At 29.9% G+C, this 17816-nt stretch overlaps 1 protein-coding gene across 3 annotated transcripts in view; it reads left to right on the plus strand.

Annotated features, from left to right (window-relative positions):
• Oseg2 (intraflagellar transport protein Oseg2) overlaps positions 1-17816 on the plus strand; it is a 124257-nt gene that overhangs the window by 31487 nt on the left and 74954 nt on the right. For all 3 annotated transcript variants that reach the window (XM_076468095.1, XM_076468093.1, XM_076468094.1), the window contains exons 8-16: positions 562-776; positions 1081-1204; positions 8380-8475; positions 9796-9957; positions 10884-10937; positions 11688-11791; positions 13650-13735; positions 13949-14061; positions 16424-16489. In XM_076468095.1, coding sequence (XP_076324210.1) covers positions 562-776; positions 1081-1204; positions 8380-8475; positions 9796-9957; positions 10884-10937; positions 11688-11791; positions 13650-13735; positions 13949-14061; positions 16424-16489 — 1020 coding nt within the window. The remainder of the gene's footprint in view (positions 1-561; positions 777-1080; positions 1205-8379; positions 8476-9795; positions 9958-10883; positions 10938-11687; positions 11792-13649; positions 13736-13948; positions 14062-16423; positions 16490-17816) is intronic.

Genomic DNA, 17816 nt, shown 5'->3' on the forward strand with positions numbered 1-17816 from the left:
ATGTTTATAATCGACAGAAAAGTCATTTTGTGAACTAGTTGATTATAACACCTTTATGCTAGTTTATTTTAGTAAAAACAGCCATTTCCAAAGCAGATTTCCATGAAGATGCACTTAATAAAGTCCTATGCTATGTCAGTGATAAGTTCAGAGACTTACAACAGTAAAATCCAGGGAACAATTTATTGTGGTGGACAGAGTGAAAACAGCCAATTGTGCACATTTGCACTAAGGAAACAATATTAAATAAATTCAGAATTATAGTAAACAGTAATTATCTAATATGGGCTTGTTCCAGTGAACTGATCCATGCACATAGAATTGAACATTGTACATACTTGTCTGTCTTTTTGAGACAAGTATTTGTTTAATTGTAACCTGTTCAGTTTTATTTCTTTTTCATTTTTCTTAATTTGCCAACCTTCTATGTATGATTTTTTGTTTTGAAATAGCATTATGTTGTAATTAAAGAAGTTTATATTTTCTTATGTTTGTAAATTTAAATGGAGCAATATTAGTATGTGCTTTACAAATTCATACACCTGCCTTCATTTACTCTAGGGTAAAATCATCACCCATTCCTGTTCTCCTTATGCTATTGCTTGGGCTGGCCAGTTCATAGTTATTGGTGGCTGTGACAAGAAAATTGTGATATATAATAAAGATGGAAGGGTTGCACAACAACTAGATTATAGTCGAGACAACACAGAGCATGAGTTTACTGTGGCAGCATGTAGTCCAAGTGGTCAGTCTGTTGTCATAGGTAGCTATAATAGGTGAGTTTTTATAACCAGCATCAAATTTTTTCTAGGTTTCTTTGGAAATTATCAGCATTATAGCTGATAAGCTATTTATTCCTTGTATACCTTGATTTGTTGCTTATATTTAAATACAGTATATAGATATTTAGGAATATGTTGTTGTTTTTTAACATAGATCTTAAAGCAGATTAGATATCTTGAAAATTTTCCCATAAATTATGTACATTTTTAGTATTTTATTGAAGCATTTGTATGATTTTTGTAATGTACTAAATACTCTTATGTTAAACGACTTAAATATTTTTCTAACTTTATTTAGACTTCGAGTATTTAACTACAGTCCGAGCAAAAGAGTGTGGGAAGAAGCTAATACAAAAGAAATTCCAAATTTGTACACAATTTCGGGTTTGGCATGGAAACGTGATGGATCTAAATTAGCAGTTGTGAGTATAAAAAAAGAAAAATTATAATGAATGTGATATATATAATGAAGAATTATTGATCATCTTGCTAGTAAACATAATGTTCTGAAAAGTATTTTCTGTGACATAACAGGATTTTCAAGTATATTTTTTGCAAAAATAATGTTCTAAAGGGTCATTATCTTTGATGGGGTTGTAAATAGTATAGGAATACCATTGTGAAACAGCAAAAGCAGAACAACATATTCTTTTTTTTGGTATAAAGTATCTCTGTCTATTTAATTGTAAGAAATATATATTTTTTTATTCAACTGTTTTGAGAGCAGGATATTAATTAGAAATGATAGTGTTTTAAATTATGTATGAGAAAGCAATAAACAGAGTATTGTACATATATGTAATTAATATTTTTAACTAAAATATAAAGGTAATTTTTTCTAGTTTAGGATTTATAGGTTTATATTTAAATTAGTTAGGCTTACCTCCTTCTTGATTTGTTTGGATGTCCGTGTTCCGTCACCTTATCCAAAGTTCTCCACTCTCCCATCTTTTATGTAATTTATTATGTAAGTCCACAGAAATTACCTAAGCTCTACTTTTCCACCATTATCACACATGTTTCTTAAACTGTGTTTCAGTAATAAATGATTAATCTACTTGATGTGACATCAAAAAAGGGTAGCAATCAAAACATGTAAAAAAATTGTTTTATAAAAGACAAGAGAAGCACTTGAGAATTAAACATAGATGATATCTTAAAGGGATGGTAGTTTGTTTAGCAAATTAAAAGATATTTCCTTGGATGAGTAGCTGATTATTATAAAAAACAATCCACAAATATATTGTTTACAAGCTAATCTCCTTGGAACTGTGCAAAAATGAAAATTTTAACATTTATTTCATTTTTTTGTGAATTACAAAAAATAAATTATATAGAATAACCTTATATTGAATCTAATATATTTTTTGTGCTAGAAATGGTTGAAGTAGAATTAAAAAGATAAGTTTTATTTGAATTTTGAAAGTATATATGCATGTGTTCACTCAATGTTTTAAAATCACTCATTGATCCAAGTATGGTTAAATTAGTTCAGTTAAATGACAGTTTGTTCACTAAAATAATTTGAAGTACAGCTATAATAAGTACAGGATGTGCAACATCCCTTAAGGGTTTGAGTTGTTTGGCAGTAATGACTGATGAATTTCTTCAGAAAATAAAGTTTATAGAAAGGATTAGTTGTTATTGGCTATAAATATATAAAATCAAGGGAAAACCCTAAATGTGAACATTCTGGCTTACAATACTTAGACATCCACTTAGCAACAGATCCAATGGATGGGAATCAAAGTTTAATGATGAATAGTAGAACAACAGCAACAACAATGAACATTTGACATGTGTGTATATGGTAACAAACACATAATTCGTAAACATTTCAGAACTTGCGTATTCTATCTTCAGCAAGCTTTTATGTAAAACTGGTATATATTTAGCCAGTAGGCAGGTGTTTAAGCAAGAATACTCCCAAAACATTCAAGAATTAAATGTTTGTTACTATACATGCATGTTTTAAATGTTCATTTTTGTTGATGTTGTTGTCATCATTCTGTTGTAAGTCTACCTGATTGGAATTTTACTTTATTTTTGAGTAAAATGAATTTCAAACAGGTAATTACCTTTTAAATATTTTCACATATCCTCTCTGCAACCAAGACAAATGTTTTATAATATTACAACTCCATGTAATCATATATGGGTTATTGTGGAAAAGCAGAGCTAATGTTACCCTGGCATTTGTGAAGGAAGTCAACTTCGGGTAGGGTGTTGTATATAGGGCATTTGAAACCAAAGTCGTGATTATTAACAGAACAAGATTAACCCAACAAGAAAATGTTTACAGTATTTCACATGTAAGTACTCACTCAAAATTTGTTTTAATTCCAGAAATGTAAAATTTAAAACAATATAGTATCTGATTATTAAAGTGTTTAGTGTTTGATTTTTAAGATAAATGGGGTATTTTGTTTTCTGATTATGTATAACTAAGTATTTGGCTATTTACCATGAAAAGAAACTGAGAATTTTCCTGTTTAATAAAGAGAAATTTAAGTATCTAATTGTTGAACTAAAATTAATTTAGTATTTTACTCTTTAACTAAGAAGTTTTAAGTACTGATTCTTTAATTAAAGTTTGAGTACAGATTGTCTAATGAAGATTGAATGTGTATTCCACTTGACGAAGGTGAACTGAATATTTCACTTTGAGATAAATTGAGCATTTAACTTTATTAACTCAGAGTAATTATTTGGCCATTTATATTGTGTGAACCGAGTATGTGACTAGCTAGAACTGAAGAACTAACTTTTTAAATAAAACAAAAATGAAGTGATTACTGGTATTTATTTAATTTTAATTAATTAATTACTCTGTTCTATCTAAATGAGTATTTGTTTCATAAATAAAGTGATCATATAACTTTAAAGTGAAATGAATGTTTGGCTACATTTAATTAAGATGGTTTGAGTATTTCTTTATTTTTTACTTAAAGGAAGCAAGTATTTAGCTTTATTTTGATAACTAATGGTAACTGAATATTTAGGTAAGTGAAGTGATTAATTTATGCTCACTGATGCAGAATGAGTGAGGGTGACATGTGTATTTGATTCTTAACTGTGAACTGAACATCTTAGTTCATATTTAGCTAATAAAAAAGAGAAATTAGGTACCTTTAGCAAAGAAGGATGGGTCTAATGAAAAAAATCTAAGTAACTGGGTTTATTTAGTCAAAAAGAAAGAAAAAGAATTAACAATAGATGAATGCAATATCAGAAAAGTAAACCAATACAAGTAAACAAAATTATAATATAAACTGGCCAGAAGGTGCTTTTGAACATCATGGAAAAAAAAAATCTGTAAAACAGAACAAAAATAGTCTTAACTCTTAGGAAGGTATAGTCTCTTTCATGGTGAAAAAGAAGGAAACTTAGTCTCTCCAAAAGATAGAATAGTTTTTGTGTTTTATTTTTTTAGTTTTAAGTTTTTGAGTTTTTAATATTTGTTCTTGATGTTTCAAAATATATTTTGACCAGTTTATGTTTTCCTTTTGAAGACACCAGCTTTTTGGTTTAATACCTTCTGATCAGAGTTAAAAAAAAACAATAAGTTAAAACTATATGAAAAATCAACCTGACCATCAGTGTAGGTAATTAAATACACTTTTCTTACATTTGTATTTAAAGAGATAAGAATGATTTTTTTTATTAGTTGTATGTCCTCACTGTTAACAGTATTTTTGTCTGTAAACCAAGTGAAGTTTGTAAATATGAAATTATCACTAAGATTTATTTACTGTAATTAATTGTTTACTCAGCTTTATCTAAATTTTAATGTACTCCTTCCTTTCATTAGGATGCCCCTGTTTTTTTTATGAATTTCTTTTTTAGGTAGTATAGTTTGTCTTTTTTTTTCTAAAGTATGGAAAGTTTAAAACTTTTCTTTTTTATCAGTAAAGATGATTTTAGTGTATTTGGCTATATTTAAATAAATTGCATAAAGTATTTTAATGCATATTTTGCTATTCTAATTAATTATGCTACTCTAATATGAACTGAATATTCATCTATGAATACCTGGATATTTCTTTTTAACATGAGTGGAGAATTTGGAAATTAAATAATTGACATTACTAAGTTCAAAAGAGCTCAGTGCTTGGTTGAATATTGCCATATGACTGAGTATTTTGATGTGGTATTTACATCCACTGACAAGATTAGCTATTTTCATCTAGTGCTACCCTCTAAATGCAGACTTTTTTCTTTATGCATGCCACAAGCCTTCTGCTTTCCACCAGTGGAATTAAATGGTTTGAACACATCTCTCATGCACATTACAATACATCACTTCTACTTCAATAGGAGTATAACATGTTGTGTAAGTGACTCCCTCTACTTGTCTCTACTGAACTATCACTTCTTGTTTGGCAGTGCTTTTGCTTTAACATGTTCCTTTGTTTCTCATTTCACACTCAGGTATAGTATACTCATGAAGTGGTTTTCATTTAAATTAATTCTAAGTTTATTCAGGCTGCTTTTTCACTTTAATTTAATTCCATTTTATCACATTCACATTATTATCTATTTTTTTGGTTGACTCTTTTTGATTATGAATTCTGAAATTCATGTTACAACTTTGAGGGTCAAACCTACGACTAGTGATGTGTCTCAGGTCTCAGGTGTGAGTCACCTTGCAGGAGACTTATTAGTGTTTATTCTCAGGGAGATTGAACTTTACTGAGACCATTCTCTATTTCTGGACCTTGTCCTACCCCTTCCCAAACAAGCTGAATCTGTTGAGGCTGACATGGACTTGGATTGCCTCTTATATCTCCTGATTTTCAGTGCCTTCCCATGCCTCTCCTGAAGATTCAATTAGGCCTGATATGGTCTTTTTGAATTTCATTTCTCAGGTATGTGATATTTTTCCCTTGCTTCTATTTCATATGAACTGCATCCTTCCTTATTACATGACCTAACATCACATCCCTATTTGGTTTCCCCCTCCCCAGATATTCAAGTACATACTTACCAATTTGTCTCACAATTAAGTGATGGTATTAGCATGCCTCACCCCACACAGGCTTTGGATCAGCCAGCATCTGCTAAAGGTGATTGAGGACCTCCTATTTCAGCAGGCCATCAAACCTGTTCTGCAAACTTCATCATGTTTCTATTCTAGACTCATTGTGTTCCTAAGAAAACCATGGACTGGAGGCCTGTCATCAGTTTGTCCTGCTTCAATTGATTTGTTCAAGTGCCCTGTTTCACCATGAAGTCATTTCTTATCCTACAATGGGTGATTTCTTTGAGCTTATGGATGACAAAGGTTTATTTTCCTAATGACACATATCTATCTCCACATGGTTGTTTTTGTTAACCTTATTCACTGGTTCAGCATCCAGCCATTCATGTTTTTGTCTTCATGTCTGGCTTTTGTTCAGTTCTTGGCAAGGAAATCAGGTTTCTCTCATCATGTAACTTTCCTTTTAGTTTAATCCATATGTCATTTGTCAGTGGAGGTGTATCAGCATAAATAAAAGGTGTTCCACGGGTTGGTCTGTATCTTGGGGATTTCCTGTTGACTAACCTACTGTATACTTTCATGTATACTTGACCACCCTATCCACCTTTTTCTTTATCTAGACTGCTCCTCTTCCCACACCAATTGGGCTCGACATTTAATTCAGTTGGTTTGTTCATCTTGCCTTTTTCTCATTAGAATTTATTTAGGATGTCTTTTCATCAGATCTGATATCTTTTCCCTTGCTTCTTGTCAGCCATTGGATGAATTCCTACAGTCGGCATCTGGATTTCACTTAATATGTTCAGCTACCATTATTTGTACCATATTGCAGTTTATTTTTATTGGATTTTTATCTTCCATCTATGGCCTTTCTTCAAGCTTCAGTGTGGTTTTGACTAGGGAAGTTCATATTCATACTTTCTTGTTCTTTGAGGGACCCTTGCTTCAATTCTTACTCTGTGGCGAGTGGTGCATGACCAGGTATCCTTTAGTTAAAAATTTTCACTGTACTTGACTCTCACTTTAACTTCCATGGCTTTACAATGTCACTGTTGAAATGGGGTACTCCACAAGATATTTTGTAGGTGAATAATCTCACAATGTTGCCTATTTTGGACTGGTACCACCCATGGATTGCATACATAAAGCATAAGGGGATAGTTGTCCATTCCTGCCATACCTTGTATTGAATAAATCAGTATTGTTTGCTTTTCAAAATAGTATTTCAAGGTCACCCATTGTGATCTCAGCCCCTTTTCTTTCCAGTTTCAAACCACTGGTGTGATCAACCGTGGAGGCACCATCCTGAATGGGTTGCACACAAAGTTGGCTGTAACTATTCAGTGCAGACTAAGATGGTTGTATTCTGCAGGTGTGGATGATGTGTTGTTCTCAATATGCATCATACAATAACAGAGGAGTGAAATGCCAAATTGCAGACAGTTCACCCTTTGATTAGAGCCTCATTCAATCCATGCATGGATGTTGGTACCCTGCTGCTGAATGTTGGATTTAGAGTCTGTATTTCTCCCTTGATCATACTCTTTCTGTGTTGTAGGTTACAGTGGAAGTAAGGGAGATTGTTATGATTTTGCCCTTTTTACTATCCCTCATTGTATCTTCTGTAGGAGATGTTGTTGCTTTCAAAGGGTTCCAGTCAATCTTGCTGTTAGGGAGGTGATTTTTATTATATAGACATCATTTCAATACTGGATGCCAGATCTCCATATTGATAGATCTAAGATGTCATGTGTCATGCTCTGGAGTTGAAATGATTCTAATTTCTCACTTGTATCTTCAACTTGAGGCAAAGGCAATATGATCTTCATCTTACCCACACATGGCATAGGTTTAGGATGTAGTTGACTTACAAATTATGGTCTGTCTTGCTCTAGTCGCTCTACACCTAGGAGCACATTCATTGCTTTACCCCTTTCATATTATGTGAGATTGAGTTCCATTTCTCAGTTGGAATCACTATCCTGCTGCAGCTTTCTCCCATTTGTATGTGCTTCTCTCTTTTCTGCCTTATCTCCTACACATTTTACAAGTAGGTGAAAAATATAATTTGTTCATAAGTGGTGCAGTTCCCTTCATCAGAACTTCAGATCTGGTGCTCTCTCGTTTCCATCATTATCTATTGGATGTTTTCAGGGGTTACTTCTTTCATTCCCTGGCACCAGTTTTGCCTCCTTTTCAGTGTGAGATTTTAGCTAATATTTTGAGTACAGGGAGGTACTGTATCAGAAGTTATAATTTTCATATACTGAAAATATATTTCCAGTAGGTGCTTCCTTCTTCTCACACTTCCCACCCTTCCTCCAATGTTTATGTTTTCTGCCAAAATTTGAAGTGATAGTTTTATAGAGGCATATATAGGAGTTGTGCATCACATGAGTATATCACACTCCTATTGGTGGAGAAGTAATGCATGAGGATTTGTGTGAGAGATGTGTTGATATCATTTGATTCTGGGCTTTTAACATGTGTAACTAAAAAGTTCACATATAAAGGGCAGCACTGAACAAGAATAACTAATTTTGTAAGTTGTGGTACATACTTATCAGAAATATATTTTCAATATAGGAAAATTACAACATGTACTGTTTTAACTAGGGTACACTCTGCGGTTCTCTAGAATTGTTTGACTGTAGCTTAAAGAAGTCCATTCACAACAATAAATTTGAAATAACATTTGTTGGACCTAGTCAGGTAAGATTATTATATTTTGTTTTTTCCACCAAATTTGTTTTTTTCCTTTTTTTTTAACACTTATATTTATGTTATTACACTAATGATTACATTTCTGAATAAAAGTAGTCAAGTAAGATTTTTTTTAAATGTACTATTATAATGATTTCTACAGAAAACTTAAAATTGCTGTGTTTTAATTCTAGTTATTTTTTTCTTCTTGAAGTATAGCAAGATCATTGATTATAAAAGCATCATCTGATCTTTGAAATGTCAGAACGTTATCATAAAAGTGAACAGAATTAGGCTATAAATGTTTGAAGTTCCAAATATGTAATTGTTAATGTTGAGTTTTATTATTACTCTACAGTTAAGAACTATGTTGGATAAAGATTATAGGCCCTTAAAATTTATTATGATTAAAAATAAGTAAGTTTACATCCAGTATAACTTCAATAAGAATACCACAGTCCTAACACATTGTAATATAATCAGTGATGTAACTGTAATGCTACATCCTAGGAATTGAATTTTTTTAGAAACATAAAAAAGTGTGTTTTTTATATATAAAAAAAATATAATCATAGAAATATACTTCCAGTTACCGTTAGCATATCAAGCCACTGTTATATTTGATATTTCAACCAGAAAAATATAAACCAACAGAAACTATAGTTAGGTGGTTGAAATAAAAATGAGGGCCATTATGGCCAGGTGGATAGTTCACTTGACTCACAATCTGAAGGCCGCAGGTTTGAGTCCCTGTTAAACCAAACATGCCCACCCTTTCAGCTGTGAGGGCCTTATCATGTGATAGTCAATCCCACTATTCATTGGTAAAAGAGTAGCCCCAGAGATGGTGGTGATGACTAGCTGCCTTTCATCTAGTCTTACACTGTTAAATTAGGGACAGCTACTGCAGATAGCCCTTGTGTAGCTTTGCACAAAACAAATAAAAACAAAATGTCTCATATGATAAATCAAACAATGAGAAATACTATTTTTATATGGGAAAAAAGCTTTATAAGAAATTTTTGTGTAATATAAATAAAAAATGACTATAGAACTAAACATGTTTATAGAGATTTTAAGTTGGAGCCAAGATATTTTATTTATGATAACAACAATGCTGATCAAAGAAAATCATCTTTTGAGGAACCTGGTTTGAAAGGTATCATGTTTCTGAGTTTTGCTATTTGTCATCAATATACTAATTTAATATCTAATATGGACAATAAACATTTTTGAATTGATAAAATTTTCATGTCACAGTAACAAGCGTACACTGCATGGTTTATTATTTTAATCTCTGAAAGTGTTTTTGATCATGTTTTTCGACAGGCTATAATCAAAAACCTGGTTGCTGGCACTAGGTTTAACATTAAATCTTACTATGGTTATGAGATTGAAGATATCAAGATCCTGGGAAAAGACCGCAACATTGTTGCTCGTACTCCTGCCACTCTAATGCTAGGAGATCTTGTTTTGAAGAAATTGAGTGAGGTGAATTATATCATTTATTTTAAAGAAATTTTTGAAGGACTACTGACTCTTCTTAGTAACTAACGAGGCCACTTTGGTGCATAATTTAATTTACCATTGTTTACGTAATTTGAATGACTTTAATGACACCTTCAAATATTTGTTTGGACTTTAAATATAAACATATAATATTTTTCACAAACATATGCTGTTTACATTAATGAGTCAAAATGACTGTTAATACATGTTACTGAAAACCTTCAGTTCCTTTTTTTTTAGTTCAGTTTTAATTTTAGAAACCCAAAATATTCTATAGTTAAATAACCATGAAGATTATGTAACTGAAAGTACAAATCTGAATAATTAAGATGTATATAAAAGACAGAGCCAGAAAAAAAGAGTGAAATAACAAAACAGAAAATAATATTTTTGTTTGTGAAATTGTGTAATAGAATATATCTGTAATGTAGTGTACTTTAATGTTTAAATTTTCTAGTATATTGTTTAATGTGGAGTTTGTAACAATGGAAATTTATAATAATGTGTTATTCATTATTACCCTATTTCTTATTTATAAGTAACATAAATTAAATTCACAAAACTTACGCTTCACCAGCTCAATCTAGCTCACACCATAATGGTTGTTTATGCAATTTGATAATACAAAAATGTCACCACCACTACTATGTTTGTCATATCTCAGCCATCCTGATGAACTCTGGTATTGGGCTTTGCCAACATTGGATACAACAGATATAGTGTGGTTGACATTGTTATCTTTTATTCTTTACTTTCAATCATAAATTCTTAGAATATTAAGCCTGGTAAAATAAGATATTTGAGTAACGTTTTTTTTTCTTTTGTATTTTGTAATGTGTTTGATAGGATATCATTTTTACATGGTAAGATACTTTTTTATTATATATTAAAATCTAATTGTTTTTAAGGTACCCTGGCAAGGCATGGGAGGAAATGAGAAGTTTTTTTTTGAAAATGAAAATGTAAGTTTGTGTATATGAGCAGACAATTACTCTTTAGTAATGAAGTAATTAACTAAGTCCATGGTATTCACAATAATACTAGATAAAAGAATAGCATTTCATTATTAGTCGTTTAGTTAAAAAAGTTAATTGTTTAATAATATTTTTGTCCAAAGAATTTCCTAATTAGACAATTACACATCAGTCTGTTACTGAGGTTATGTTTTTTATAAGCATTTCTAATTTGTGAATCCATGAAAACTTATTGTATAAGTAATATTTGTAAGGGTACTTTTAAGTATTGTTTCCTGTCAGTTGTTTCATTTTAGTCTTCTCCAGCCTGATATTTAAATATTGCTTAACAATGTCTTGGAAAACTTTAAAATGTCATTTTTTGGGATTGGTTAAAAATTATAGGGAATTAATGAAGTTAGATTAAATAACATTTGTTTATATAATTTTATCATGATAAATATAATGTGTTCATATGATAGGCATTTGGTTTTACTACACTGAGTATGTACGTAAACATTAAAAAAAAGTGATTTGCTAATTAAATTTTATTGTAAGGCTTTACATTCTGATGAATGAAAACTTGTACATTGAACATTCCATAAGATAAAGCATGAACTATTTAATCACCTAATTTAGTTCTTTTATTACAATAAATGCCTTACATCTTTTTAGTTTTTTTTGTTTGGTTAACTTTTTCTTGTATCATAATAACATTATAAAGTTTAAGTATTTTTGTGTTTAATTAATTCTCTATAGGTGTGTATAATATTCAATGCTGGAGAACTAACATTAGTGGAGTATGGAAATAATGAGATCCTGGGATCAGTAAGAACTGAGTTTATAAATCCTCATCTTCTCAGGTACATTAACAATCATATTATTGCTGGTTAAGGGGGTGCTTTATGAAAATAATAGTGTTTTTTTGATAAACAAAGTTATTGAATGGACAATTGTGTAATGTTGCAACATCAGTGTAACATGTTCATTATAGAAAGTATAAAATTATTATTAATAATTAGGTAAACTTAGATAATTATATATTAACATTTAAATCAGATAAAGCAAATTAAAAAGTAAAAATAATGTTTAAGAATTTGCCATAGATTTTGAAGTGATTATGTGTGAAAAGTAAAAAAAAAAGCACTCAACTGTTTAAAGCTTTTAATACATGTTATTAATTACAATGTGTGAAGTGTCAGAAGATAATTATGATATATATATATTGCTGTTACTCTAAAAATATTACATGTGACCTTGAGTGTTCAAACATATTTTTTTTAAATCATTTCTTCAGTCAAATGTGTATTTACTGAAAGGTGAAAATATAAAATATTTTCACCAATTGTGTTACTCAGATCAACAGTGAAATGGAAACATTTTTTAGTGATTTATTTTAGATGTCAGATTATTCTAAAATTACCCCATTAGAGCCATTTAACTCTATTTCTATGGGTCACAGGTCAAAAGCTATGCAATCATGGGCAAAACTAGAAGAAATAATTGTTGGCTTTACCTCTTTATTTACTGTTCTATATTTTAAGACATAATTAAATAAGACATGTAAATAATAACATATTATAAATGAAACCTGACTGTATTTTACAAAATACTAGTCCATTAAAACGAAGCCAAGACTGGCCACTTTGTAAAGGCAAGTTTGAAATTCTAACACAGAGTAAAATGAGTGCATGTCATTGTAAATTCTGGTACCCCAGGCAGGATGGGAAGATCAATGTGTATATGTATATATAATGTTACAAGGTTTAAGCTGTTTTAAGTCTAAACATTTATGTTTTTATGTTATAATTTGTAGTCATTCTAGAATAAGAAAAAAGCATAATTTATATTCATTTCCTCTTTTTTTTTATGGTGGTTATGAGGTCAGTCAAATTAACAGACCCCTTATAGTTAGTGTAGAGAAAATACTGACAAAATATAATGTTTGATGCAAAACAGATGTTTCAAATGTATTTAGGAGGATTTAGAGATCAACCAAATAATATTTGCAATATTTGACATGAAGAATAGTTTTTAATCATAACATGAAAAATCACTTTGCACTTGTACAAGTAACAAAACAGTTTTGATATTTTCACAAACAGATCTTTAGTAAAAAACTTCATTAAAAAAATCTGTTTTTTTTTTTCATGTACAAAATTGTTGTGATCACAACTAAAAGTCCACCAAATTTTGTGAAGATACATTTACAACATTGGTGGACTCAGCAGATAGCCTTATGTGACTGTGCTGTAAGAAAGCATACACACACACAACATTAAAAGTTATAGTATAAATACTTGAAATGTGTAAATGAGTATACCGACTTGTATTTTATACCAAAAGTGTCATGAAAGGGTTAATGGCCTGACACTGGTCAGTGATTACTAAATCTATGAGAGAACTTGAAGCTAACAACTAGTGTTTATAGGTTCGATAGGGTTTTTAATTTCAATTGGAATAGGTAACTTGCTGTAATCAGAAATTAATATTAATTATAGCAACTTCAAAAAATAAATGAGCTCTTCACTTCATGAGAAAAATAATTTTTGGTTTTAGCAGCAATTCTAGTGTATTGACTCCATTCAACAGTGCAGTTGGTGATTTTTATTTAAACTCTGCACTTAAAATGGCATGTTGTCAGATGAGGAGCTATATGATCTCAGACTTGCCTTAAGTTTGGGGAAGTAAATTCAACTCCTTATAACTTATTTATTACAGTGTTCGCATTAATGAAAGAAAACAGCGAGGAGTTGGAGACAATAAAAAATTGGCATATCTTATTGACCTGAAAACCATTTCAGTTAGTAAGTATTCATTATATATGTGGTAATTTGAAATCTGATTATTGTAAGTTGAGATGAATAACTTATTTGTATAACATATTTTTTGTTCAATAGTTGTAGTAAATGTTGTCAATCATAATTTAGGGATAACAGAATTGTTATTTAAGTTAAATTTTTAATATTATTTAAAGATTGTATTTGTGTGTTAATATAAAGCCTTTTCTTTTATTCTAGTTGACCTTTTAACTGGATTACCTATAGCTCAAGTTAGTCATGATTCAAAAATTGACTGGATTGAAATGAATGAGACTGGACACAAGCTGCTATTCCGAGATAAATGTCAGAGAGTGAGTAACCATTAAATGTATTCATTGAAACTTTAATAATAGATTAACAAACTAACATATTTCTATACAGTCATACAAAGTACCAGTTTTGTATTTTGTGGGTAAACTTGATACAAATAAGAGAATATTGTTTAAGATAGTTTTTAAGGGATAATAATGTTTTACATGGTTGTAAAGCCATGTGTCATGTCAAAAGTTTGTGGTGTTGGTATTTTTTAGTAATATGTGTTTAAAAAACATCTATAATTTCAAATGAAACTTTCTACTGCACATGTCATTCAAGAGGACATTCAATTTTGTGTTATCTTTTACAACAGACTATGTAATCAAAGAATGTTTTAAGGGTGTAATAATATTTTTATTTTTACTGTGTTTTAAATTGCCTGATTAATAAATGTCATGTATAAATGATTTATTTTTGGATTTTGGTTTTTAAGTTTGATCAATGGTGTCTGACAATAAAATTAACCATTAATATTTTAATTAAAATTATAAATTATCAATACATTGAGAAATCAAACTTAATAATCCATAAAATAGTATAATTTAATTACTTTGATCTTGAAAACCAAAAACCTTTGTATAGATGTAGAAACATTTAATGTTCCTTCATATTTTACCTTGAAATTTTAATTGCTATTGTGACAGATCTACTAATGTATGTTTATTTTAATATTAAGGTTTATTTCAGTTAAATATATATTTAGAAATGTATGTGACTTATAGTGTTAAATGTGTATTGCACAAGTCCCACCTGTTCTCTAAATTTGTAACTTCTCGAGAGTAAGAATGAGTCATATGTCTTATGAAAGAACTAGCATATCTTCAAATATTGTTAGGTCAACTGAACATTCTATGACTTTGTATAAAGGTTATAAATCAACACATCAAGAGACAGTGTTAGAATACTGTTTGATTGTTACAGTCAATATACTATAAGCCTTGGAAGCTATAATTATGATAAATGCTTAATAATCAGAACAATACATACATTTGATCGAAAACATTTATAGATTTTGAATATTACAAACTTCAATGAATTAACTTCAGACATTAGTATTTCTAAGTGGACGATATATATTTTTGTTGGGAAAAATCTCACATGTGAAAAATAGAGGTAGCTAGCATTCTTGTCAAGTGAAGTGTATCTGTGTATCAACACTAAAGTAATTTGCATCTCGTGTGAACTGTCAAGAAAGTATTCAGTTCCAGATCAGATAGAGGACTTAATAAAGACTGTAAGTTTGTAAAACTTTTGTATATCAATTAGTATTAATTTGTTCTCCTAGAATCGTTGATAAAATATTCAGTTCCAAACTGGATAGAGGATTCGGTAATGTCACTGTTTGTAACAACAATTATTATAAATTGTATTATTGTTCATAATATTAAAATATATTTGTGTCTAGAAAGAAAATTGTGTCTATCAATCTTGCTGGCAAATATGATAAATTTGACACATATTGACATTCAATTAACTTGTAAATTAAAATTTCTGTTTACTTGAAATCATAATATGTAACATACATAACTTGATAAATTTGAGACTCATCTGAGATCAATCATAATATGTAATATAACAAATTTGGGGCTTATCTAGGATCTGAGCCCAAGACCTTTTGTTATACTTTAGTGAGTTATAAATTTGTGTTTGATTTAATGATTATAATTTTACTAAAGTCTGTTAAAATAGGCTATTATACATTGAACTTTTAAGAGTTTTTTTTTTAGATTAATAGATAATGTACAGATTAATTGTGAAATAAAATTGTGGTTACAATTTATTTGTTCTCAATTGTGGAACTTAGAGAAAAATTTAACAAAGGTATATTTCTCATATGATTCTGTAATAGGTTATTTGTTTTTATAAATTGCTTTCTCTGTGTAATTTGTAATGCCAAGAACATATTCTGACTCACTAACCACTTTGAATGCTACTCAGCTTTCTTAACTTTGACTTTACTAAAAGATGTGTCTCTTACTCAAGCATTTAACATTTAATTACAAAAATAATCAACAAATACGAATCTTACAGAATCACACAATTTTTGTTTGTGAAACTTGAAACAAAAAACAACAATATATTATGCTACTGCACATCAGAACTTTGCAGTCCGTGCTGAAATATCAAAAATTACTTTTGAAATAAACTTGGTAACGTTCACAGTCAGTGTATTCTTACTCTTGAATAAAGTATCTCCCATTGTGAGAATAAAAAAAATTTCATTGTTTTATTTTTTTACGATTAGTAGTTAATATCGTTTTAATTTCATGTTTAAATATTCTTATCTGTACTTGAAATGTTAGCATACTGTATATTGGATGATTGGAAAAAATAGCTCTTTTTAAATGTTCAACACAGCTAAACCTGGTTGATATTGAGACAGAAGAAAGAACATCCTTGTTAAACTTCTGCACATTTGTTCAGGTAATGGTCATCTTTTTCTTATTTTGCATGTACACACATTTGAAGAAAAGATTTAATCAAAAATTGTATATCTTGTGTTTCATTTAAATTACCTGAAGCATTATTATATATAAAGTTTATGCTAGAAATATTGTACTTGTTTGGCTAAATTAAAAATGGATTATTTTGTGCTTGGTACTTTGAGAATGTCCATGGTTGTAAAATGTGAATATAAAAACTTCTCTTTTACAGAATGTGGACTAATATTACATTTACAACAGAAAATAATGTTTTTTAAGGATTGTTATGTTACACATTCATGATGAAGTGTTATTTATGTTGGAGAACATGTTCTTTTGATGTCAACTTTGATAAATATCATAAAAGATCTTGAATTACTTATATTTATTATTCATGTTTTAAACTTCAGAACTCTAACAGAACCTTGATGTTAGGAGCACTTTTACTACTGTGTCAAAATACCCCCTGTAGCAAAGTGCTCTTAATATCAAAAATGAGTCATGCACATATGTAAGCAGTGATTTTGTGTATACTGTAAAACCACTAAATAAATAGAGTAAAGAAATATGTAACACCGTAATATGGTACTCTGAAGAACAACAAAGCAGGTGCACAGAAATAAGCCAACTTCACTCCCTGCTTTGAGAACACAGTATATGAAACTTGTGTATCCTACAGTGTTTACAATGTGAATTCCCCAGGGTAATAAGTATGTGGTTCAGAGCCAGTCTAATAAACATTGCAAGTGTTTGAATATTGGCTGTCCTTATTGGATGTTTAGGATTTAGCACTATATTGTACAGGCATACTAGGTACAGGCACAAGAGTTATAAGATTCTACTTCTCTTTCAGCAAACATATTCATCAACAAGTAAATACTCTTTATTCACAAAAGCATAAATTTTAGTTATTTTTATTAAAATAAAAAATACTTTGAGAAACAAAGATTTTGAGAAATTACAGTGTTATGAGTAATTGTAAAGTTATTTAATAAACTTTTGAAAATAACTCCGTAAAGGTCATGATATGCACACTTTAATTGGGCGGCTAATCAAGTGTCCACATAGAGAATGAGACAGAAGTGCCCATAGTCTGGAATATCACAATGCACATTGTTGCAAGATTTATTTTGGTTAGACTGATAAGGTCTGCCTTTAATTATACTGGGCCAGTTGTTTCAAGGTGTCCATTAATCAAGATTCTACCATATATTAAATAATAACCAAAACTCATAAATTTCTTATTCTGTGCTTAGCTGTTATGTACATCTTATAATCGTATGTGAAGCTATACTCACTCTGAAAATTTACATAACATATATTTATGT

Source organism: Tachypleus tridentatus, chromosome 11, assembly GCF_004210375.1.
Source record: "Tachypleus tridentatus isolate NWPU-2018 chromosome 11, ASM421037v1, whole genome shotgun sequence".
Lineage (NCBI taxonomy): Eukaryota > Metazoa > Arthropoda > Merostomata > Xiphosura > Limulidae > Tachypleus > Tachypleus tridentatus.